General features: G+C 41.5%; 1 protein-coding gene across 4 annotated transcripts in view; it reads left to right on the top strand.

Moving 5' to 3' along the window:
* rab6a (RAB6A, member RAS oncogene family) overlaps positions 1 to 17,301 on the top strand; it is a 74,194-nt gene extending 56,893 nt beyond the window's left edge. Inside the window, exons 6-8 of one of the 4 annotated variants that reach the window (XM_078402161.1) lie at positions 11,333 to 11,426; positions 14,273 to 14,339; positions 14,654 to 17,301. In XM_078402161.1, the coding sequence (XP_078258287.1) occupies positions 11,333 to 11,426; positions 14,273 to 14,339; positions 14,654 to 14,718 (226 nt within the window). In that variant the 3' untranslated portion in view covers positions 14,719 to 17,301. Of the gene's footprint in view, positions 1 to 10,786; positions 10,881 to 11,332; positions 11,427 to 14,272; positions 14,340 to 14,653 lie in introns of all 4 variants that reach the window. The other 3 variants (XM_078402160.1, XM_078402159.1, XM_078402158.1) reach the window with 3 other exon arrangements.
* Positions 17,302 to 25,505: the final 8,204 nt, after the last annotated feature.

The following is a 25,505-nucleotide window of genomic DNA, read 5'->3' on the forward strand; positions in this document are numbered from 1 at the left end:
GCATCGTGGTAGTTCCAGTATCCTGTTTCTGGTGGTTTAATCATCCTGTTTCTCACAATCCATCCTTTTTCTTTCGCTACGCATTCCCTGATTAAACCCCATTTTTAAACTCCTTAGTCTCCAACTGATGTAGCATTCTCCTAATTTCCTTATTCTGGGCATCCAGAACCTCCTCTGGCCGCATTATCATGATTCTCTGCACCTCCCCTCTCGTCCCCATTGGTATTGCTACAGCCTGCATCTGACTTATGCTCCTAGTTATGAGTCCCCTAACACAAGGTATACAACAGGGGATAAAGATCAGCCCAGCCAGTGCACATAAGATCACCAGTGCCACCGTTCTCCACCATGATCCTCCCAGGAGGGAATCCCACCATCCAATGCCCATAATTGAGTTCCATTTTTGTATCGGAACATGCGCCAATTTCCGGATTCCTTCGGATATGTCCATTACTGCCTGTCCGTTATCGTCAATATTCAGGCAACAATTAGAGAGGTTGAATTTCCCACATACCCCTCCTTCTTCGGCTAGGAGGTAGTCCAAGGCTAATCGATTTTGGTATATTGCTGTTCTCATCTGCGTTTGCTGCTTTGCCAACATTTCTAGAGCGGCAGCCGTTCGATTAGTGATCACCTCTAATACAGCCTGTAAGCGTATTAGCCAGTTTAGCATGTACACTGGGGTACGATATCCCCAGGAACCATCCTGAGCCCAGGTGGCTGGCCCATAATATGAAATGAGCAGTCCTTGACATCCAGCGTCTGAGCAATCCTGGTAGCCAGGTCCACAAAGAGATTCCCTCCCAATTCAGGAATTTACTTGAGGTCTCTTAGTTGGGGCTGGTGGGGCTGGTGGGACTAGTCGGGTTATCCCTTTTGCTCGTAGCCAGTTTATTAGGATTTCTTTTTGCCTGTCTAGATGTTCCTTCCCCAACCGGGTCCCCATCCCCCACTGCCCGGCTTTCCATAAGCAAAACCATCTCTCCCCTCTGGGGCAGGTGCCATACATCCTCATTCCTGTGTATCCCAAATTCTGCACTAAGTAGTATTCTACCCCCACCTCCTTACAGCTGGTTCTGGTCCTATGGGTATAACATGAGTCATGCGCATAAGAATGATAGGTAAAAGACCTTCTGGTTTGTCCACCATACCTGATGGGGTGGTAACATTTATCACAGCCGTCCATGCATTTACTTACAGTGGCAACCATCGTGAACACCAGTGCCACGCACTGCATTGTAATCTTTTAGTTCAATTGTCCTTTCTCAAAGATCAGAGTCAGTGGTTTCCTCCCTTGCCTTACTGTCCAGTCCTCCTCAGCCGGAGTTTCCACTGATCCCTTTATTCGCACTGCGTGTGTCCACCCTTTCTCTTTCGTCCGCACTGCCGTCTCCGTGGTCAACAATACCAAATACGGACCAGTCCAACGGGGTTGCGATTTTTCCTCCTTCCACGATTTCACAAGAACCCAGTCTCCCGCCTTCACAGAATGGATTGCAAAGTCGAGAGGGGGACTCTGTGCCAGCAGCCCCTTGGTTTTTAATTCTGTAATAGAACGAGATACTGCCAGTACATAGTTCCTTAAGAAAACATCACTACCCTCTATGGTGGGTATTCCTTCTATCTTTCCCAAATAAGGTAACCCAAACAACATTTCGTAGGGGGATACTGCTATATCCTTTCGTGGGGCGGTTCGAATTCTAAGTGAGCCACCACCACTAGGAGGTATTTCCATTTAGCAGTTGCTTCCCATCCGGCGTCCACCACCGTCCATCTTTTGCTATTCTCGCTCCCAACTCATTCATCCTATCTATTTCGAACTCGGAAAACACGGGTATCTTCTCTATCCCCTCCCTGAGAGGTATCAGAGACATCATCTTTACTGTCCCCTGTAGAGCCGCCCGCTTTGCCATCTCGTCCGCGGCTCTGTTTCCCCGGGCCTCTAGAGAATTTCCCTTCTGATGTCCCGCCACATGTACTACTGCTATTTGCTCTGACTTTGCCAATGATTCCAAGGTTTTTCCAATCAACTGTTCATGTGCTAACTCCTTTCCTCTCGCTGTTATCATTCCCCTTTCCTTCCAAATCTTTCCAAAGGTATGCACCACCCCAAAGGCATATTTCGAATCAGTATATATGGTGCCTTCTTTGCCTTCAAGTAACTCCAATGCCCGCATCAGGGCATAGAGCTCACAGGACTGGGCTGACCAGCTCCCAGGTAATCGCCCAGCCTCTATATCACTTAATGTATTCCCGTCAATTATGGCGTATCCACTGTGTCTTTTCCCATCTATGCACCGAGATGACCCATCTATAAACCATCGACCTCCCTCGGCCAGAGGCTGTTCCTCCAGGTCTTCCCTACTCTTGGTCTCCAATTCTATTATCTCACTACAATCATGTTCTGGCTTCTCTGTCCCTTTTTCCTTTTCTTCGGGCGGGTACAAAAACTGAGATGGATTTAAGTTTTTGTCCGTAATCAGGGTCAAATCATCCTTTTCCATTAGGATAGCCTCATATTTTAATATCCTTGAGTCTGTTAACCACCTCTGGGACCTCTGTGCCAATATTGTTCTCACCGTATGTGGGGTGGAGACCACCAAAACCCCCCCCAAGGTTAATTTCCTGCTCTCCTCTACTAGGACCGCTGTGGCTGCCACTGCCTGTATACAGACAGGCCATCCTCGTGACACTGGGTCCAATACTTTTGATAAGAATGCCACAGGCTGCCGGCTTCCCCCCCTCCTTTGGGTCAATACCCCAAGGGCTATCCCATCCTCCACATTTACAAACAAATGGTAGGGCTGGCCTATTGATGGCAGGGCTAAGACAGGGGCAGTTATCAAGCTATTCTTTAGCTGATGGAAATCCTGTTGTTCTTTCGGGTCCCATTCCACCTTATCTTTCTCCTCTCCTAGCCTGTTATACAAGAACCGGACTTGTCTGGCATAGTCATCGATCCAGAGTCTACAGTACCCAATTAGCCCCAGAAATTTTCTGATTTCCTTTTTATTCCGAGGCATCGGCAAGCCTGTGATTCCTGCGATTCTTTCAGGATTTATTCTTCGCTTTCCCCCACTAATTAGGTGGCCCAGGTACTTCACCTCTTGTTCCACAAACTGGAGTTTATTCCTCGATACCCTTAGTCCCTTCTCTCCCAGGAAATTTAGTAATATTATAGTGGCATCCCGCACCTCCCCTTCCCCCTCTCCAGAGATCAGGAGGTCATCCACATACTGCAGGAGCTGGATCTGGGGAGAACACGGGTATTCCTCTAACACCTGTTCCAAGATTTAACCAAACAGGTTTGGAGACTCAGTAAATCCCTGAGGAAGTACTTTCCAGCGATACTGTTGCTTTCTACCCGTTCCTGGGTTTTCCCATTCAAAAGCGAACAAGTCTCGGCTCCCCTCATCCAAGGGACAACTCCAGAATGCATCTTTTAAATCCACTACACTGAACCAATTGTGACTGGGGGGTATCCGTCCCATAATCGTGTATGGGTTTGGGACCACCGGATGCCTAGTCCGGACCACCTTATTTAATTCTCGGAGGTCTTGTACAAGCCGGAATGTTCCGTCTGTCTTTCGTACGGGTAAGATCGGGGTATTATAAGGGGACATGCAACTTTCTAATACTTCCTCCTTCAATAGATTCTCAATGATTGGCTGGAGTCCCTTTCGGCCCTCGATAGAGATAGGGTATTGCCTGACTCGCACGGCGTCATGCCCTTCCCTGAGGACTATTCGGAGGGGTGGTATTCTCAGCCCCCCTCTATTTCCTTCCCTAGCCCAGACCTGATCATTGATCCTCTGTTCATCCTCTTCCCTTAGTTTATATAATTGGATTACTATCCGCCCTTCCACAGGTGCTGTTCCTATTCCCAACTGGATCTGCAGATCCCGTCCCATTAAGTTTACTCCAGCCTGTGGAACTAAAATCAAATCTTCCACCGCCTCCCTATTTTCGTATTTGACTTTTACTCCTTCTATCTCCGGGGCCGCCATCACTTTCCCTCCTACTCCAGAAATCTGCACATGCCCCTTTCCAGTTGCCATCCCTTCAGGTATTCTGGTCACACTTGATCTTTCAGCCCCCGAATCCACCATAAACACTGTGTCCTCTCCTTGGGGTCCGAGTTTTAAATTTACTAGGGGTTCCCGTTTGTGTCCTGTTAACCCCAAGGAGGGGAACCCCTGACCCCCCTATTCTTCCTCCATCATGGCATACGACTGAACTTCTTTCCTTAGTTTAAGGCACTCTCTTTTGAAATGTCCCTCCTCATTACAGTGATAACATCTGGCAGGTCCTGCTCTCCATGCCCCATCGCGTCCTATATCTCTTCTCTCGCTTCCCATTCTTCCCCTTATTCCTCTTCCTCTTCCCCTATAGGTCTCTTTCCGTCTATCCCCTTGGTCTTGCTCAACCACTTGCTTTACCGCCTGCATCATCATTTTGGCTTTCCCCTTTTGCCTTTCCTCATCCCGCCGCACATATACTTTCTGTGCCTCTGTTTATAATAGATTTAATGGTTTCTCATTCCAATCCTCTATTTTTCTAATTTCTTCCGGACATCGGGCCAGGATTTGGTTACAAAATTCGCCCTCAAAAGTTGTTGCCCAGCGTCTGACTCCGGGTCAATCCCTGAATATTGCTGCATGTTCTTTCTTAACCTCTGTAGGAAGGTATTGGGGCCCTCGTCCTTTGCCTGCTGGTTCTCAAATGCTCGCTCAAAATTTTGTCCCTTAGGCACGGCCACCCTTATTCCTTTTATTATTATTTCCCGGAGTTCTCTCATGTTTCTCCGACCCTCTTCGGACTGCTTGTCCCAATTGGGCGAGGCAATCGGGTACTTCACATTCCCCGCTACAGCTGGATGATGCTCGGATCGCTCCCAAATTTTAATCCCGGCCTGTCTAATCATTTGTCTTTCTGCAGAGTCGAACAGATTTCCCATAATGGACATCAGTTCGTCCCAGGTATATATATTTGGGCCCAAAAAACTGGTTGAGTTGATCTGCTAACCCCAAGGGATCTTCCAGCAAACTCTTCATCTCCTTTTTAAAATTCCTAACCTCCGTACTGGTCAGGGGAACATTTACAAATCCGAATCCCCCGTCAGGTCCGCCCATGGGGACCTCCCTCAAGGGATATGCAGTTGAAGTTTCACCCCTCCTTTCCTCTATTCGACGGGATCTACGGAGTTCTAGGGAAGGCAGATTCTCTGCCACTCCCTGTCCTCCTCCACCTGACGTCTCCCCCCCGTCTTCCCTTGGTTGTTCGGGTATAGACCCGGAAAGGGGAGGCGGTGGGACCACGTATGGTGGTGGCAAATGTTCCAAGGGATCCCATTTGGGAACATTTGGTTCTTGTTTACCTGCCAATTCTAGTAAACGTACCTGAGGAACCCAACAGCCTGCATAACAACTTTCCTCCAGATTAGGGGAAGCTTTTGAATTAACAAACACATTTAATGCCTGCCGTACCCAATCCTCATCGGAGCCCAGTCGTGGCCACCAGACTGAACTCCCTTTTATTGGTTCCTTTGGTCAATCAAAATAACAGAATTTAATCATGATCTCCTTATTTTTATCCCCAGTGCCTCCCTCTCCCCAGAGTTGTAACATTCGCCCCAACGGACTATCGGGTGGAATGTTGGGACCTTCTTCCTTTGGTCCCTTTTCCTTGGTACGATTTTTATCCCCTGGGTCATTATTTTTAACACAAGAATTACCCATCCTCCCTGTCCGACTTATCCCGTCCGACAGTATCCTCCCTGTCCGACATATCCCGTCCGACAGTATCCTCCCTGTCCGACTTATCCCGTCCGACAGTATCCTCCCTGTCCGACTTATCCCGTCCGACAGTATCCTCCCTGTCCGACTTATCCCGTCCGACAGTATCCTCCCTGTCCGACTTATCCCGTCCGACAGAATCCTCCCTGTCCGACTTATCCCGTCCGACAGAATCCCCCCTGTCCGACTTATCCCGTCCGACAGAATCCCTGTCCGACTGTTCCTGTCTGACAGAACCCGCATTCGCCCCAACGGACTATCAGGCGGAATGCTGGGGTTGGGCTTACCGCCCTACCCCTCCCGATCGGAACTCCCCTCCCGATCTGCTTCCTCCCGATCGGAACTCCCCTCCCGATCTGTTATCCTCCCTGTCTGACTTTTCCCGTCCGACAGAACCCAATCGCCCGAATAATACTTAATAGTCAATTTTCTTACCCGGGTCCCGTGCACAGAAATTGCTCGATTGATCCCGATCAGAGTTTCCCTCCGATCCCCTGTCCGACTGTTCCTGTCGACAGAACTCCAGATACCGGATTCCCTCTTGTTTCCACGAGTCTCCTGTCCAGATATCACTCGCTCAAACCGCTGATGGCAAGCAAGGAGATCAGGGACTGCTGAAATCAGCAGGGTGCACCTTCCCTTCCTTTCGTGCCTCCGCCAAGCGGCCGGAGTGGCGATCCCGGACGAGCCCCCAAGCTTGTGAGATGTAAAATGTGAGTGCTCACAATCACGATGCCAGAGACAAAGTCGTGGAAACAAGAAATTTATTCACGAGTCTGCAGAACCGGGTGCCTCCCTAAACTGAGACACCCCGAGACAAAGACAGTGCCTTCTCTTTATACAGTACAACTTCGTTGAATCTCCCTCCCTTCTGCTGAATCCTCCTCCCCTTCGGGCTCCTTCCAATCAGAGCGCTGAGGTGCACAATCTTCTGTACCGCCCCCAGGTACCCCCCCCAGATCATACATTGTATGTGCATTGCAATTGGCAGTTCCCCACTCAGGGGCGTATTTGTAATATTCATTTACTTAGTTGAACAAGCGCAGTAGTTATCCACATAACCCTTAGTTACCTTCACAACCCATTTCAACCCACCCCTGCTACTTTGACACTCTCCTAAATTTATGGCCCTTTGTCCAGTCTGCCTCTCTCCCCGTACCACACTCTCAGTGCTCCAACGAACATGTGGTAGTTCAATCATCCAACCTGTCTCTACCCCCTGACGGTTTAATAGCCCTGTCCCCGGCATCGTGGTAGTTCATCATCCAGCCTGTCTCTGTCTCTGACGGTTTAATAGCCCTGTCCCCGGCATCGTGGTAGTTCCAGTATCCTGTTTCTGGTGGTTTAATCATCCTGTTTCTCACAGGAATGATTTGCAAGATTGGGGTTCACTTAGTTGATTGGAGTAGGTAAAATGAGGACATTCTTGATGGCAAAACCACCACTGCATGGTTTTTCTTTTGATTTGCACTACCAGGAGAAGGTGTACCTTTGTTTGACCTGACTATTTCCCATTCATTGTATCTCATTTGATGTCCACGTCAGAGCATTCAAGTTTCCAAGTTCTCTGACTGAGGGAGTGGAATGGCATTCGGGTCTGTTACTGTTTGGGTTACCTATGAGGTTCCACATGTGTAATTTCACATTGAAGAATGGAAGTTACTTGTGCATGGCTACTTTTAATGTTAGTGATTGTTAGGCATACATTTTCTTCTCGGAACAAGAGCATGATATAATGGCAAGGTCTAAAGTTCTCTTCCATGGACATCAGTGTGGTTTTAATTAGGATTGTTATAGGCTTGAGCTCTTGTATATCACATATCTTGAGAACCTATCCAGATCTTTGTGAAACATAGTTTGACAGTGAATATCAATCCTCACTAAGGATACCACTTAGACATCTTCAATTGTCTAAGTAGGTCTTGGGGGTCAAATTGTTGCGATCTTCTAATGACTTTGCAGCTGGGTGTGATAGCATTTGATTGAATGCTTGCAACAAATGATTGCATTGACCCAGTTAAGTATCTGAATATTGCTGACTATAAAAGCTAATTTTGTCTGCTGGATGAAGGAAGTAATTACAGTCTGAAATTTAGTGTGAGAATCCAGTCAATTTTCATCAAGTTTAATGGAAATGTAAGTGTTAACGTTTACCTAATATTCAAGTAAATCTGTAAACCACTTTATTAAATTTGATGAATACAGTTGCAGATTTACTTTGTAGAACCAAACAACGTGCTTTTGCATCGCACAGAATATTGAGAGCCTTGAATTTTCAATGTTGTACATCAGTCAAAATAAATCGCACCATAACCTTTGAAAACCAGGTGGAACTGATCTGTGAGCTATATTTAGAGGTTTTCCATTATATTCAGTTAGGTAGAAATGTGCATAGTTCCTTTGCACGGTAGCAACTGACCCATTTTTCAATAGCTCTCTAATTGCTTGATGCATTTGTTTCTTGAATGCTTGCTAGTTCCACCATGTAATGCTATCACGGCTTCTAAATCCCACTTCATTCCTGCCACCAAGACTGTCTCAAATAATGGTCATTATGCATTGCTCAATAGCTTTCCTTGTCCTTACATTCTACACTCAACACTATTCCATTTTATTCTATTGTCATCCTTGGTATCGCTGTTCTTCTAGGTCAATTTCTACACTAATATGATCTCCACTTCTCTTCCTCCTCCCCCCACCATAGTTTTAAATTGCATTGAGAACCACTACATCTTGCAGCTCTCCAGGATTTTGCAGAGTTTTAAATAAGCTACAATTGTTACTATCGAAACCATGTGGTTTTGTCAATGATTGGTGAAGTGGGCTTTGCTGGCTATTAAAGGCTTCTACTAGAGTTTCATGAGTGGGCCTGATCCGATTTACTCGTGTCACTTAATTTTATCTAACTATGGCCCTGTTATTATTTAAATGGCCCTGCTAACATGTAATACCATGTTACAAAACTCCTGAGGTACCTGGCTAAATCTTCTGTATTTGAATTAGAGTAGATTTAAAGAGTGGAACCAATGGGTAGTGGTAAAATGCAGGGACTTTGGGGGGAAAAAAGGAGATTCAATATTTAATTAACAAATTCACAATTACAACCGGTACTGCCAGCTTTTATTTATTAATCAAAAATCATCTTTTTTCTTTGGATTGGCCATTGCCAATTGTTCCACCACTATAATAATCAGAATTCTAATTGGTAATGATTGCCACCTAGTGCTTTCTTTTGACTTTACATTATTAATTATGACCACATGACTTTTAAAAGAAGTACATTATTTTGCCATCTGAAATTCTTTAGTATTAAACAGTAGGAGGATTTCTTAAATTGTTTAATATTGATGAAAAATGGATGCCATTAGTTTAGGATTATATCAATGAGTTATGAAGATAATTTACTTTTATTTGTAGAAATTTTATCATTTTTAACATTACATAAATTCCTTTTTTTCAATGGTTCAAATAAATTAATGTTAAATTTTCACTGAGGCAAAGTGAAAATTTTCACTGAGCGGGGGACAGGCCACATTTGCGCCAAGTACAGCAGCCCCAAGAGCACCTAACAGCTGATGACCAAATTTCTCCCCATTATTAAGAGGGAACACTGCTTCCACATACAACATTGTTCATGTATGGGGAGGTTTAGATCTGAGGACTCCCACTGCCCGGCAATGTCATCCCTGTTATACTCTCGTCCTTCCTGATGGATTTGGCAAATGGTTCTGTACAGCTCTCAAACAAGACGGGGGAGTGGGCAACCCTGCCTGACTTCATACCTGACAGGGAAGCTATCCGATTCTCATCCATTGACGTGGTCTGAACCACCCTCCCTGCAAGCGTGTTCCAGGCACCTACCTCCGTGCATTAAAAAAAAAACTTGAGCCATGTATCACCTTTAAACTCCCCCCCCCCCTCCCCCCCCCCCCCCCCCCCCTCCTCATCTTAAAGCTATGCCCTCTCGTATGTGATTATTTCCTTGGTAAGAAGGCTGACAATCTACCCTATTTATGCCTCTCATAGTTTTAAATCTTCTGTCATGTCTCCCTTCAACCTCCAATGTTTCAGAGAAAATATTGAAATTTGTCCAACCCCTAATTTCAAGTCGATGAGCTTTCACTCATCTGAAGTGTTAACTTTGTTTTTCTATCCAGAGTCTGCCTGATCTGCTTAATATTTCCTACGTTTTCTGTCTTTCATAGAAAATATTAGAAAAAATAGTGAACTAATTTAAATTCAGATTTTTATTAATGAGTAAAATCATTTGTCAACTCGGTGTTCTTGAATCACTGGTCTTATCTCTTTCATTAGGGACTCTTTGTTTAAGTACTGTGATAGAGGAATAGAAAAAGAAAAATGCTGGAAACACTCAGTAGTTTAGCAGTATTTGTGGAAAGTGAAATAGATGTAACAATCCTGGCCCCTCCCTATCAGGCATATTTCCTTTGTCTATCCATTCCCCCTTAATCTGCTGAGTGGGGGACAATTCTAGCAAATTGAAACATATCTGCTTTTCCAGCTCCATTGAAGGATCTTCAACCTGAAAGGCTAATTCAGTTTTTCTTTGTGCAATGCTGCTGGACCTGCTAAGTGTTTACATACATTGTTTTCTGCTTATAATTTGGATTTCTAGCATCTGATGGCTTTGAATTGTCCTTTATTGTAAGGGGGAATTTTATTCTTGAGGAGAGTTTTTGACTCACCAAGCATTTATGTTCTCACCAATGTGAAAGGGCAGCTGGAACTAAAACCAAATTCTGACGTATCTAAAATCGGATCGCTGCTAAATGCAGCTTTCTTGACTGCTCATTTAATTTGAAGTTACCTCATTAATAAAAGTGATCAATAATACTTGGAAGAGCATTTTCTGACATATTGATATTGGTTGACAGTAGTCACTTGCAAGTTCCTACTCCCTGAAGTTCAACTTCCCTAATGTTCCTGCATACTTTAAAATTTATTGTCAACCATTATTTTATCTGCTGCAGGCAAGTTGCAATCGAGGAAGGAGAAAGGAAAGCCAAAGAACTGAATGTAATGTTTATTGAAACTAGTGCTAAAGCAGGATACAATGTAAAACAGGTAAGTGAGAAATAGGGATACACTGCAGGATTTGCTTGCTTCTGTGGCTACAGTGGAAAACCAAAACGTTTATTTAATATTGGTATCAGGAGGATGTTAAGGTCAAGTTTTATGCATGACCTGACTGAGTTTTATGTAATGTGATTAAATTGGCATCTAGGAAGACTCATCTCTGATCTCCTGGCTGTGACATTATTTGATGAGTGAAGCTTTTGTTAACTGCACAAGATCAGCTTTTGCTACAAGCACCTGATAACTTAATTTTAGACAAGATCCAATATCATATTTACTAAAAAAATGGGCATTTTGCCTCTTTACTGCAGTGTAGCTTTTGTGAATTGACATTTTGATCTTTTCCTCCTGTATGTAGCCCAGAAACAAGCAAAATTGCAGTGTTCAAATATATATGTGCTTAGTTTTAAAGTTTCTGTTCTGTCTTGCTATCTGTCCAGGCAAATAACTACCGAAGAAGGTGAACAGAGAGGCAAAGACCTGAATGTTCTGTTTATTGAAACCAGTGCAAAGATAGGCTACAATGTCAAGCAGGTAGAGCTTGGTGTATCCATGGCATGGCATTTGTAATGGTGTTTAGTTATCCTGCCTTCTTGCTAGATAATTGATTGCATGCTTCTAGTATGAAGAAATAAAAACATTGTACTTATTTGGTTGCATTCAAGTCCAAAAATAACTCCAACTGATGAGACAGTTGTGCACTTTTTGGAAAAATACTTGAATTTTAGCAGCTTACATAATAATTTACTGAGATTGCTGTTAAATTGGTTGCCATAAAATATTACTTTCTGCATTTTGGCCCCAAACACTTGTCGTTTCAACTTGGCCGCTGTGTAGTCGTTTCAGAATTTTCTCTTTGGTAAATACTTCAAATGTTAATCAGCCATTTATTTTGCTGCATATTTTCAGTAAATTACAATTTCTTTTAGACACTGGTGGAACCACATTTCAGGGCTTCTGCTTCTCTTTTCTAATTGTTGCTCAATTGAACTTTGCCTTTACAGATTTGAACCAATCAAGCCTGATGCTGGTGGCAATTTCACTTTTACTTTGTGGGGCTTGCAAAATAACCACTTGTACAAAAGATTAATCGTGGAATATTTTAAATTGCACTTTATTTTGCATGATAGATTATTTACAGTTTTATTTAATGCTAGTTTCTAAGATGTGTGTTTTTCTTTATTCCAGACCACAAAAAGATGATTGCTTTTAAAATTCTCAGCAATGGCTTCTTGCATTAAAATGTGTAGCCTTTTCACTTATGCTGTCATTTGCGAAAATGCGTAAAACATTTTGAGCACTTCAGAGTTCCAGAGTTGCGTCTTGGTCTGATCTAGCCCTTGCTTTCCGTCTCTCTCCATCCCCTCCCCTTCTCAGTTCTTCCACCAGTCTTACTGTCTCTGACTACATTCTATCTCTGTCCCGCCCACTCCCCTGACATCAGTCTGAGGAAGGGTCTCGACCCGAAACGTCACCCATTCCTTCCCGCTGAGTTACCCCAGCATTTTGCGTCTATCTTGTCAAAATCTTTGCAGTATTAGATGGTGCTCATTATTGCTATAACCTTTCATACTGGGTTTTTATAACAAGACCACGGTTTAATGACTTGTTGTAGATCAATGCAAAATAGACATGAAGTTTTTTTAACTGATCTTGAAGATTCTTACCTGATGCTAAACTAACCTGAAAATGGGGCCCTTACAGAGTTCAAGTGTAGCCCAGGGGAGAAAAAGGGATAAGCGACTGCATTTGTTGGAATGTTGAGTAATGAAACAAAGTGCTAGAGGAATACGGCAGGTCAGGCAGCATTTGTGAATGGAAATAGACAGAAGACGTTCAGGTTGGGACTTTTCATCAGCCTCTGAAGGATCCTGACCCAAAATGTTGACTGTCCATCTTCCGCCACAGATGCTGCCTGATCTGCTGAGTTTGCAGTTTTTTATTTATTTAAAGAAAATGTGTAGCAAAATCAGTAAAAAGCTTAAACAAGATCATCAGTTCTGATTTTTTTGTACAACACCAGTGACTGCTGTTGGCAATGTGGATCAAATGCTTCCATCACCTAGAAAATTGTAAGATTTAGGATTTGTGTTAAATATTAAGATTCACAACTCGAAGCAGTTTTTATGATACTGACCAGAGCAAATAGATGCAGAATTACATAAATTAGCAGCGAGGCTGAGTGTATGCTCTTCCCAGAGTATCCTCCTTCATGTAGAATGGAGTGCAGGTTTATAAGAGGCAGAGATTTATTAGAGTGGACATAAATGAAACACAAACTAGTTTAAAATGCACAGTTTGTTTGATCAAAAGATTTTGACTTTCAGTTTAGTTTATTGTCCCGTGTTTCTAGGTACAATGAAAAGCTTTTGTTGCGTGCTAACCAGTCGGCTGGTTACTAACTTTGCTGGCAGGGTTGGTATTTTAAGCCTGTCCCCTATTGCTCTAAGCTTGATGTTAATTATCTCTTTAGATAGTCCTCCACACTGGTGATATTTATAGTGTTGCTTTGAGTTAGGATGATACGTATTTTTGTGGGGTACAGTTCTCTTGTCATTCCGGATTTTAAGGAAGAGGCCTTGGAGAATTTCTGCAGTGCATTTTGTAGATATTTCTCCTATCCAGGGTGTACTGGTGATAGAGTGAGTGACTATCTAGGTTTATGTGAAGATTTGGCGTTTAAGTGGTTTGGCGTCAAATTTTTCAGACTGAATAGTGCCAATGCTGGTTACACTCGTGCGCAGGGCAGCAAGCATGTTTACATGGAAAGCACCACAATATCTGTATTCTGCTGCTCTCCTCCTTGCATTAGTTACTTTAACACAATTCAGTCTGCTGCCTAAGCAGGAAATTCATTTTGCTGTTCTTATTTTAGCAAGATTTCTTCTAATGTTTATATTTCAATTTCTGGATTAAACGTGCTAAGCCCATTTTTATTCCACTTTTGAACTTGCTATGCCAATTTTTTGATCAATTTGAAGCCATAATAAAATTTCTGTTCATTTTAAGAAAACGACCATTTGTGCATATTTTCTATGGTGTTTACAAAGGGAAGTAGCAATATTTTCCAAAAAGTATCACACTTGCCATTTTGTTTGGATCGACAACATAAGACTGCCGTTATCTGCACCTTTTAAAGAAATTTGAATCGAAGATGTAGCATTAAAATTGCAGAAAACTGTCCTACTTCCTTTTGTGGCTGGCTGAACTCTGGGGATTTGGTTGCTAAAAGATGCAAGAAGGAGCCATATAAAAGACTCTTTTCCCAAGATTCTTATTCGTTGTTAAGAATCCTGTTGCACCACTCCATCTTTTAGTCATTTTAGCTACACTGCCTTGCAAAATCAAGAGTTTTTATTTACGTGTATTTCTTACCTTAGCTTTTCAGGCGTGTAGCTGCTGCCTTGCCTGGAATGGAAAGCACACAGGATAAGAGCAGGGAAGACAGTATCCTTTTGGCATGCACAAGTAAATACATTGTTTTTAAATTGTTGGGAACCATTGTGTAGTTGTGTAGTTTAAACCAGAAATCCCAAATTTACTATCCGTTTCAGATTATATAATAAAAGATTACCCGAATGGTGTGACACTATAAAATGCACTGCAATCTGGGGGGATTTCAATGCCTCACTGAGCTCTGATTACTACCTACCAAACTATTAAATGTACCATTTGCATATGTCTGTCATCAGGCGCTTTTAAAAATAAAAATGGCTTCAAAATGTATGACAAGATTTTGCCTTAACACAGTCGACTTTCAGTGATCGATATAAAACTGGAAAAGACCCAAGAACAACCAGTCAGTGAGGGAGGATGCTCCTGCTAATAATGGTTCTATAGCCCACTGCTTATTTGTCATTGCCATCCACCACAGTGTGAATATTGGCTAGTAATCTTACCCTGTTGGTAAAGTATTGCAATTCATCATTGCTGGCTGTCTTGTAATTGATCTATTAGCTTCACAAGCACAAATGTGGAGAAAATGTCAGTGTCTTCATTGGAAACAGATACAAAAAAATGTAATTGCCAAAACTCAACTTCCATCAGTTTACTTTTAATTGGAAGACACATTTTGTTCTTTGCATTGTATAATATTGCACTTTTAATGATGGAACTCTGTAGCTGTTTAGTGTAAAGGACAGTTTATGCAGATAACATCTGAATGCTAAGTGGCTTTATGACAGTGACTATATTATCCGAACAATGAGACACCAGTGAATTGGACCTTTTTAATTACTTCCAAATGATAAGTTTCTCAACTGAATTGTTAAGTAAATTTCAAGTGTGCAAAGAGAACTAAAAAATACAGCAAACATTGCTTGCAGTCTTACCGAAGCCTGTTAGTATTTAAAACCCCACAAATCATCATGTATATGAATTAATTTTCCCCATTTTTCTTCACCATCTGAGCGCAACATATATTTTTCCTAAATTTAGCTTTGAGTTAAGATGGTGATAGGTTCTTGGATACGAATTTTCAAATAATGATGCATAATTTCCTGTTAAAGGAGTTGCATTTGAAAGGCTAGAAAATAATTGAAGACAAATCTTTGTGTTGCATAGGTTGGAAAGTTCTCTTTACTCACTTGCACATTTCAAAACTAGAATGTCCTCTAGCATACAGAGATCTCTTTCAATTGTGTATCTGAAGGAAGGAGAGCATTCACATGCAGAACTTGTAAAATTATGCATCTTTTATTCGTTTTTGTTACAGGGCTCCCATATTGTTTAGGGTTTTGTAATTCTCCATAGTTTGATTAATCTATCTGAAATGATATGATATAGCATTTTTATTTGAACATTGTTTCTTTCCCCTCTAATTTATTTCTGTGCTCCAGATTTTTAAAAAAAAGTCTTAGATGTGTAACCAATTTAATGATTTTTGTCATGTATGATTTTTCTGCATAGAACACTATAGCTTTATCTTATGACTTTCTTTTCAATCTAAACATTAAAGCATGTTGGGGGGGGGGTTGGAGAAACTGTTTCTAGTTAATGCTGTTCACCACTTTTACTATTTTTATTGGAGAAAGTAAAACCATATGACACTGTCGTGTCCTCCAGTTAGGATTTTTTGCATCCTTTAAGTGCCTACACCTCATGCGTTGTTAAAGTAGGGCTGCAGGTATGGTTGGTCTCACTTGTTGCTAAGATTCATAATTCTGCCTTACTTTTGGTGTGGCATTTACAGGCACGGAGATTTCCTGGTCTCTACAAAACTTGACCGGCATATCAAACTTTGAAACGTAGCCTGGAAATGGCTACTTTTCCCCCTGCATGCCAGAGCTGTAATGTATTGCAGATTTTTTTGCTTATCCATTTAGATAACTAAGTTCTTAATTTTGCTACTGAAAATATTGTAAGATGGTGTGGCTTGGGTTCTTTCGATATGTTCCCATTTGTGATCCACATTTTTCTTGGGAGTACAAGAAAATAACACTAAATGGATTGCCCATGCATTTTTTCTCCTCTGTATTTAAACAATTATTAAAGCTCAACTGGGGAAGTTATCTGGCGAAACGAGAGCATGCTGATTTTTATCAGAAATACTTTATACACTGACAAAACTAACAAGCTTGTGGACAATTTTTTTGGAGAGCAGCATTTTTCTTTTATGTATGAATAAATTCTTTCACAAGCTGAGCTCTCAAGGCTTCTGTGGTGCAGTAGTGTGCAGTTTCAATAGTACTGGTTTTTGAACAGAATATGGCTTACTTGGCTTGACTGTTGTACCCATGCAACTGTATATTCATTACTACTTTTGCGTATGTCTTGTTACTATGATAACCCGAAGTTAAAAAAGGAAAATTTTGTCCTGGAATATCACTAGTACCTCAGCTCTGTTTGATAATGTAAAATAAAAAACCCAAAGCCTGAACAAAATAAACACCTGCCTATTCAAAATAGTTAATTGGTGTGTGTTTTGTCATCTATTTATTCGAATTTAAACTGAATATTAAAGCTACCACCTTCACGATACAAATGTGATTTGTGTTTTTGTTTCACTCCGTAGTAGCGATGTACATCTGAGGGTGAGTTTTGGAGGAAAGCCAATGAGACAACTATGATGAGAAATGAGCATAGAGTTTAAATAGACCTAAGTGAAATGTTTTAATATTCTTTGCTACATATATTCAGTGCAGAAATATTGACTAACTTCCACGAAATTGAGAATTAAATTGAGAACTAAAGCAAAACCATCAGTCGATCATTTTCCATCTTTCAAGTATTTTGTTAATGTGCCATGGACTGATTTATAATTTGGTGTAGTTGTGTCAAATCGGTGGTAAATTACGTATGCCCATTTGTGCCTTCTCAGGCTGTTTTCACCTAATTATAGTTTCATCAATTTCCAGCCCCGCTTGTCCATGTAGATCTTCATCATTTTATTGCCGATTTATCATTCTAATAAGTCCAATTGATTCTTTGTGTACGCTTTTTGATCAGTGTTTTTTTAACGCTTTTTAGATTCTTTATTTGTGAACTTATAAAAACAATCTGCTTTATTCCTGATCCAAGCATGTCTCCCTCTTGTATTCAATGGGTCTCTTGTTCTGAATGTATCCTCTAAAATATAAAACATTTCTCTCTAGCCTTTCCATTTATTTTGTAGAAAGCTAGTGTAAGATAGGATGACTTGTTAATGGCATTTTTGAATGCGTATTTGATGAGGTGGCAAATTGTTCAGGTGTACGTGTGGTATTCCTTTTACAGAGGATTACTTTGCTATGAAATAAAATTTGAGTTGAACAGCTTGTTCACTGTTACCGTTAGGAATAATGGAGTAATTTGCAGTGCGCCGTTGCGATATCTTCAACATTAGCAAAAAACTTTGACCAATGTCCTAATAACTAACTACTGTGTTTCAGGTAAAGACAGAGGTAAGAATTGAATATATCATTTAAGAAATTTTATTTGCAATATCTAGGTTATACAAGAAGTGTAAATGTTATTAATTTACCACTGCCTCTAAGTGTTTGGAATATTTGGCATATATTTGATTTATTATTGACAGGTGTACTGAGGTTCAATGAAACACTTTGTTTTGCATACCATCCATGCAAATCATTAATATAATGACTACAATCAAACATTGTAGAATATAGTGTTACAGCTGCAGATAAAAGTGCAAGTGCCACATAAGGTAAATTGGGGGATTGTGAATACATCCTTGGCTTGTAATGGGTCCGTTCAAGACTGGTAACAGCAGGGAAGGAGTTATGCTTGAATCGTGTGGTACACGCTTTCAAGCGCTTGTTCTTTCTGCCAGATGGGAGAGGGGAGTAGAGGGAATGACGGGTGTGAGTGGTGTTTGATTATGTTGGCTGTTTTCCTGAGGCAACGTGGTGTAAATGGTGGGGTGGGGAGAGGCTGGTTTGTGTGATGGACTGTACTGCATGTAGATCCATCGCATTAGCTGAATTGATCGTGTTGGTGTTCAATGATGTACATCCGGTCTGTAATCCAGTCTGGGTTTTCTATATATCATTCGGCTGGCATATGAGGACACCTTAGCCATCAGCCAATTAGTTAGTCCTGGAGTCCAGAGATGAAAGCACCATAATATGTTCCCTCTGTGCATATACTTAATAAAGAACTTGTATTTCGTGTTGACTGACTCTGTATTGCCACAACCACGAACATGGTGTCAGAAGTGGGATACGAACCCACGCCTCCAATTGGAGACGAGAATGATGACTGCAATGCAATTTCTTATGGTCTTGGGCAGACCAGTTGCTAGAGCAAGCAATGGATGCTTTCTATAGTAGAAATTGATGTAATTTGAGAAATGCTGAATTTCCTCAGTCTTCTGAGGAAATAGTGGCTGTAGCTCCAAGGACAAATTGTTGGTGATGTTTCCGCTAGGAGCTTGAAACTCTCAACATCAGCACATCAGCAACTTTGTAGACTGGGGCATTTACTCCACCCTGCTTTCTGAAGTGAAGTTACGTGTGGAAAGGAGATCTGTAGAATCTGTAGCAGGCCAAACAAACCATGTGTATACTTTTCTGAGTTAAACACCCATTTCCAGTCTAAAGAAGGGTCGCGACCCGAAACGTCACCCATTCCTTCTCTCCTGAGATGCTGCCTAACCTGCTGAGTTACTCCAGCATTTTGTGATACCTTCGATTTGTACCAGCATCTGCAGTTATTTTCCTACCCATTTCCTTTTGATATTTGCTCTAGTCTATACTTCCATTTGGCAAAATCATTGATTTGTGTTTTCGGGCCCGAGGTAAAAATATTAATACCAACTCAGAGTGCATTCGTGACAGATTCTCAACCAGTAATCGTTCAAAATAAATTATATAAAAACAAAAGTAATTTCTCCTGGAATTTTAGATCCAGTTTCAGCTTTTCACCATATTTAATTCTGGGGTGGACAGCGGGCTAGACATACCATGTGATTTGTTTAATAATTAGTCCTTCCAGGTTTCTTTAAAATAAATAATTAAATTCCTAACGTTAAGTTGCCATAGTTGTATACATTTATCAAAGCCGTTGGGAATAATGCAGCCTAAAGAAAGCCTCGTTAACATTGTTGGTTTATCCACCTCCAGAAGAATCAATATTTACTTTTCACATTTATTTTGGATTATTACTGTTTTGAAGACTTGCCACAAATGTATTCTCTTTATGTGAGAGAATAGTATACCAGTCCCACTCATCATCAATTCCATGAATTCAACTATAAATCAAGAGTCAAGAGTGTTTTATTGTCGTATGTACTGAAACAGAACAATTAAATTTTTACTGCTTGCAGCAGCACAACAGGTTTGTAAACACAGTACTCAATAAGTAATATAATAAAATAATATAAAAACCAAGTATAGTGCCAGAAATAAAACAAAGCCCAAAGTCCCTAGTGCGACCAAGGGAGTTTGTAGTTCTGAGTTTAGTTGGAGTTTGTCATGTTCAGTAGCCTGATTGTCATTGGGAAGAAGCTGTAGCTGACCATGGACCCAGGCGTTTTCAGACTCCTATACCACCTTCCTGATGGCATGAGGGAAATGAGAGGGAGTGGGCCCATGATCATACTGGCTGTCTTTTTGAGACAGCGCCTCTTAGATTCCTTCGATGGTGGGGAGGTCAAGATGGACAGGATAGTGTTCACCACTTTTTGAAATCTTTCCAAAGCTTTTGAATTGCCGAACCAGGCCGTGATACAAACGGTCAATATGCTCACTATACCTGTCGACGTTCAGGAGAGTATGTCAACATACCAAATCTCCTTTGGCTGTAGTGGCGTTGATGGCCTTTCTTTATGATTGCATCACTATGCTGGATCTAGGGCAGATCTTCAGAGATCAGGAACTTGAAGTTGTTGACTCTCCACCACCGCCCCATTGAAGAAAACAGAAGGCAGATCCTCCGCTTTCTTCTAAAGTCAACAATCAGTTCCTTGGTTTTGCTGATGATGAGAACAAAGTTGTTGTTCTGCCACCATTCAATTGGATGATTGATCTCCATCCTATATTCTGACTCATTATCTAATTCGTCCAACAACAATGATGTCAGTGAATTTAAAGATCGAGTTAGAACGGTGTCTACATAGTCATGGGGTATAGAATGAGTAGAGCAGTGGTCTGGGCATACACCCTGAGGTGTTCGAAGAGGCAGTGTTGCCAATTCGCACCGATTGTACTCTGTTAGTAAGGAAGTCAGGGATCCCATTGCAAAGGCCCATTTCCCCTGAGCTTGCTAATATGTTTGGAGGGGATGATGGTGTTGAATGCTGAGCTCTAGTCTATGAACAATATGTCTATGGTTTTTATTGTCCAAGTGGACCAGCGCGGAATGGAGATCCAGCAAGATCGCATTCCCCATTAATCTATTATGGCATTAGGCAAATTGTAGTGGGTCCAAGTTCTTGCTGAGGTAGGAGTTGATTTGTGCCATAACTAACCTCTCAAAGTTCATAAGTTAAAGGAGCAGAATTTGGCCATTTGGCCCATCAGGTCGACTCCACTATTCAATCATGGCTGATCTAACTTTCCCTCTCAACCCCATTCTCCTGCCTCCGCCCTATAACCCCTGACACTTTACTAATCAAGAATCTGTCGATCTGCACCTTAAGAATACCCAATGACTTTGCCTCCACAGCTTTCTGTGGCAATGAATTTCACAGATTCACCACCCTTCAACTAAAGAAATCCCTCATCTTTCTAATGATACGTCCTTTTATTCTGAGACTAAGGCCTCTGGTCCTAGACTCTTCCACTAATGGGAACATCCTCTCCAAATCCACTCTATCCAGGCCTTTCACTTTTCGGTATATTTCAATGAGGTCCCCCTTCAAAGCACTTCACCACGGATGTTAATGGCACCGGTTGGCATCATTGAGGAATGTTGCCTTACTCTTGGGCACTGGTGTTATTGATGTCACTGTGGCTTCAAGTTCCACTGAGCACTAAAAGCATTGGTTAAAGCAGGAAAGACTGGTAACAATTGGAATTGTTTCTAATGTTTACAATTTTAAGATTGAGTTCTGGACATAAATTTATATCCATAGTTTTAAACCAGGTGTGCCCAACCTATACTCTGTTCGTTCCAATTTGTTATTCCAATTATTTTACCGAGCATGGAATGTGGTTTCTCAAGGTAAGTCAATAGAATGTGGGGATGGCCTAACATTGGCTTTCCTTGGTTACAAAAGTACAATGGATTAGGGGTTGTGCAAACAAGATGGATAAATATACAAATTGAATGGTACGAATGGCTAATAAAATCTCATTGGGTTATTGTCCTTTATTGCTTTCCTCCCAATACTCCACAAATGATAAACGTTTCTAAATTTATTTAATCTAAAAATTGATTTGTTGAAAGGTTTGTAGCATATAATTGTTAACTTAAAACAAGTATAATTTCAACCTAATTTTAGGTTTTATAATTAAGATCCACTATAGCTCTTTACTGAGTTCCTTTTTTTGTCTTTCATTTTTTTCTATTTGAGAAAGAAAGCTAAGGTGACAATAGACAATAGGTGCAGGAGTAGGCCATTCGGCCCTTCGAGCCAGCACTGCCATTCAATGTGGTCATGGCTGATCATTCTCAATCAGTACCCCATTCCTGCCTTCTTCCCATACCCCCTGACTCCGCTATCCTTAAGAGCTCTATCTAGCTCTCTCTTAAATGCATTCAGAGAATTGGCCTCCACTGCCTTCTGAGGCAGAGAATTCCACAGATTCACAACTCTCTGACTGAAAAAGTTTTTCCTCATCTCAGTTCTAAATGGCCTTATCCTTATTCTTAAACTGTGGCCCCTTGTTCTGGACTCCCCCAACATTGGGAACATGTTTCCTGCCTCTAACGTGTCCAACCCCTTAATAATCTTATACGTTTCGATAAGATTCCCTCTCATCCTTCTAAATTCCAGACCTTATCGATGCCCTTTAAAATGAGTCTTGATCAAGCTGATATGGAGTGAATTCACACGGAATTTAAAACTAGCCTCTTGACTAAAGAATGAGATATGATCGCACTATAGGAGTGGTTGAACCAAATGGTGTAGAAAATCAACACAAGTATGAGGTGGAGAATATTGACTGATACTGATTGTAGATATGTTCCCAATGTTGGGGGAGTCCAGAACCAGGGGACAGTCTAAGAATAAAGCGGAGGCCATTTAAAACTGAGGTGAGAAGAAACTTTTTCACCCAGAGTTGTGAATTTATGGAATTCTCTGCCACAGAAGGCAGTGGAGGCCAATTCACTGGATGAATTTAAAAGAGAGTTAGATAGAGCTCTAGGGGATAGTGGAATCAAGGGATATGGGGAGAAGGCAGGCACAGGTAACTGATTGTAGATCAGCCACGATCATTATGAATGGCGGTGCTGGCTCGAAGGGCCAAATGGCCTCCTGCACCTATTTTCTGTTTCCATGATTAATTTAAATGACAAAAGGACTGAAGGGTGGAGGCATGAATAGACCAGTTGTGAGGCTGATTTCCATTTTATCCCAAGTTCAACAAATGCCATACTATGATTCCAGGCAAAGTTATAACAGATTGTGCTATCGTGTACAGTGGATGACCATATTTTAGTAGACAGATAAACATAGACATAGAAACTAGGTGCAGGAGGAGGCCATTTGGCCCTTCGAGCCAGCATCACCATTCATTGTGATCATGGCTGATCATCTACAATCAGTAACCCGTGCCTGCCTTCTCCCCATATCCCTTGATTCCGCTAGCCCCATGAGCTCTATCTAACTCTTTTAAATTCATCCAGTGCATTGGCCTCCACTGCCTTCTGTGGCAGAGAATTCCACAAATTCACAACTCTCTAGGTGAAAACGTTTCTTCTCACCTCAGTTTTAAATGGCCTCCCTTTTATTTGTAGACTATGTCCCCTAGTTCTGGACTCCCCCAACATTGGGAACAATTTGCCTGCATCTAGCTTGTCTAGATCTTTTATGATTTTATACGTCTCTATAAGATCCCCTCTCATCCTTCTAAACTCCAGTGAACACAAGCCTCGGCTTTCCAATCTTTCCTCATATGACAGTCCCTCCATCCCAGGGATTAACCTTGTGAACCTACACTGCACTGCCTCAATAGAAAGGATGTCCTTCCTCAAATTAGGAGACCAAAACTGTGCACAATACTCCAGATGTGGTCTCACCAATGTCCTATACAACTGCAGAAGTACTTCTTTGCTCCTGTACTCAAATCCTCTTGTCGTGAAGGCCAGCATGCCATTTGCTTTCTTCACTGCCTGCTATTCCTGTACGCTTACTTTCAGTGACTGATGTACAAGGACACCAAGGTCTCATTGCACTTCCCCTTTACCTGATCTGACACCATTGAGATAATAATCTGCCTCATTGTTGCCGCCAAAGTGGATAACCTCACATTTATCTACGTTATACTGCATCTGCCATACATCTGCCCACTCACTCAACCTGTCCAAGTCACCCTGCAACCTCCTAACATCCTCTTCGCAGTTCACACTGTCACCCAGCTTTGTGTCATCCGCAAACTCTTTAGTGTTACTTCTCATTCCATCATCCAAATCATTAATATATGTTGTAAATAGTTGTCCCGGCCCGAACCTTGAGGCACTCCACTCGCCTCTGCCTGCCATTCTGAAAAGGACCCGTTTATTCCTACTCTTTGCTTCCTGTCTGCCAACCAATTCTCTATCCATGTCAATACCCTACCCCCAATACCATGTGCTCTAATTTTGCTCACCAACCTCCTGTGTGGTACCTTATCAAAGGCTTTCTGAAAGTCTAGATACACTACATCCGTTGGCTCTCCTTCATCCATTTTACTTGTCACATCCTCAAAAAATTCCAGCAGGATTTCCCCTTCATAAATTCATGTTGTCTTGGACCAATCCTTTTACCGCTATCCAAATGTGCCATTATTACCTCTTTAATCATTGAGTCCAGCATCTTTCCCATCACCAATGTCAGGCTAACTGGTCTATAATTCCCCGTTTTCTCTCTTGTTCCTTTCTTGAAAAGTGGGATAACATTAGCTACCCTCCAATCCACAGGAACTGATCTTGAATGTATTTAACATTGGAAAATGATCACCAATGTGTCCACGATTTCTTGAGCCACCTCCTTGAGTACCCTAGGATGCAGACCATCAGGCCCTGGGGAATTATCTGCCTTCAGTCTGATCAGTCTCCCCAACACCATTTCTTGCCTAATGCAAATTTATTTCAGTTCCTCTGTCTCCCTTTATCCTCTGTCCACTAGTACATCTGGGAGATTGTGTGTGTCTTCCTTAGTGAAGACAGATCCGAAGTACCTGTTCAACTCTCCTGCCATTTCCTTGTTACCCATAATAATTTCACCAGTTTCTGCCTTCAAGGGACCTACATTTGTCTTTACTAATCTTTTTCTCTTTCCATACCTAAAGAAGCTTTTACTGTCCTTTATATTCTTGGCTAGCTTCGCTTCGTACCTCATCATTTCAGCCCGTATTGCCCTTTTTGCTATCTTCTGTTGTCCTTTGAAACTTGCCTTTCCTTGACCTTGACTTTCAGAAAGCACTCTGCACTTTATAATCTCATTTAATGTGCAATCAATAATTTACCTCCTCTCATTGTTGGTTTTAAATTCACCGTTTACATGCCTTAAACTCTCTGTTAAATGCTTTACCTTTTACCGTTTACATGCTTTAATCCCCTGTCTATATGTATTGTATTGCACTGTCTAATTGTGCTGTACTGTACTGCACTGTCATCCCCTGTCTATATGGTTTGCATTTGTATTGCACTATGGCCCGCAGAGGCATCTGTTTTGTCCCATTCGTTGCATGATCTGTAAGGAGTGGAATGACAAATAAACTTTATCTATCTAAAATAGCTGGAGTAATGAGCCTCAAAATATGCTTTCTTTAAAGATGATGTCTTTTGGTTCAAAAGTAAAGTTCAAAATATTCATGTTATATTTTAGTCCCATAGACAATTGTCATGTTTGCAGGTGCACTTTTAGCATTGTAAAGCAAATAGTTGCTGAAGAGACAACAATGTAAATAACTGCCCATAAATGAAACAATTGTATTTACCATTTGCTTAAATGTAATAAATTACATAATTTAAAGTGAGAATTCATCATGATTTAAAGAATCCAGAAATATTTTTAGGTGCACCATC

Source organism: Rhinoraja longicauda, chromosome 7 (assembly GCF_053455715.1).
Source record: "Rhinoraja longicauda isolate Sanriku21f chromosome 7, sRhiLon1.1, whole genome shotgun sequence".
NCBI classification, from domain to species: Eukaryota; Metazoa; Chordata; class Chondrichthyes; order Rajiformes; family Arhynchobatidae; genus Rhinoraja; species Rhinoraja longicauda.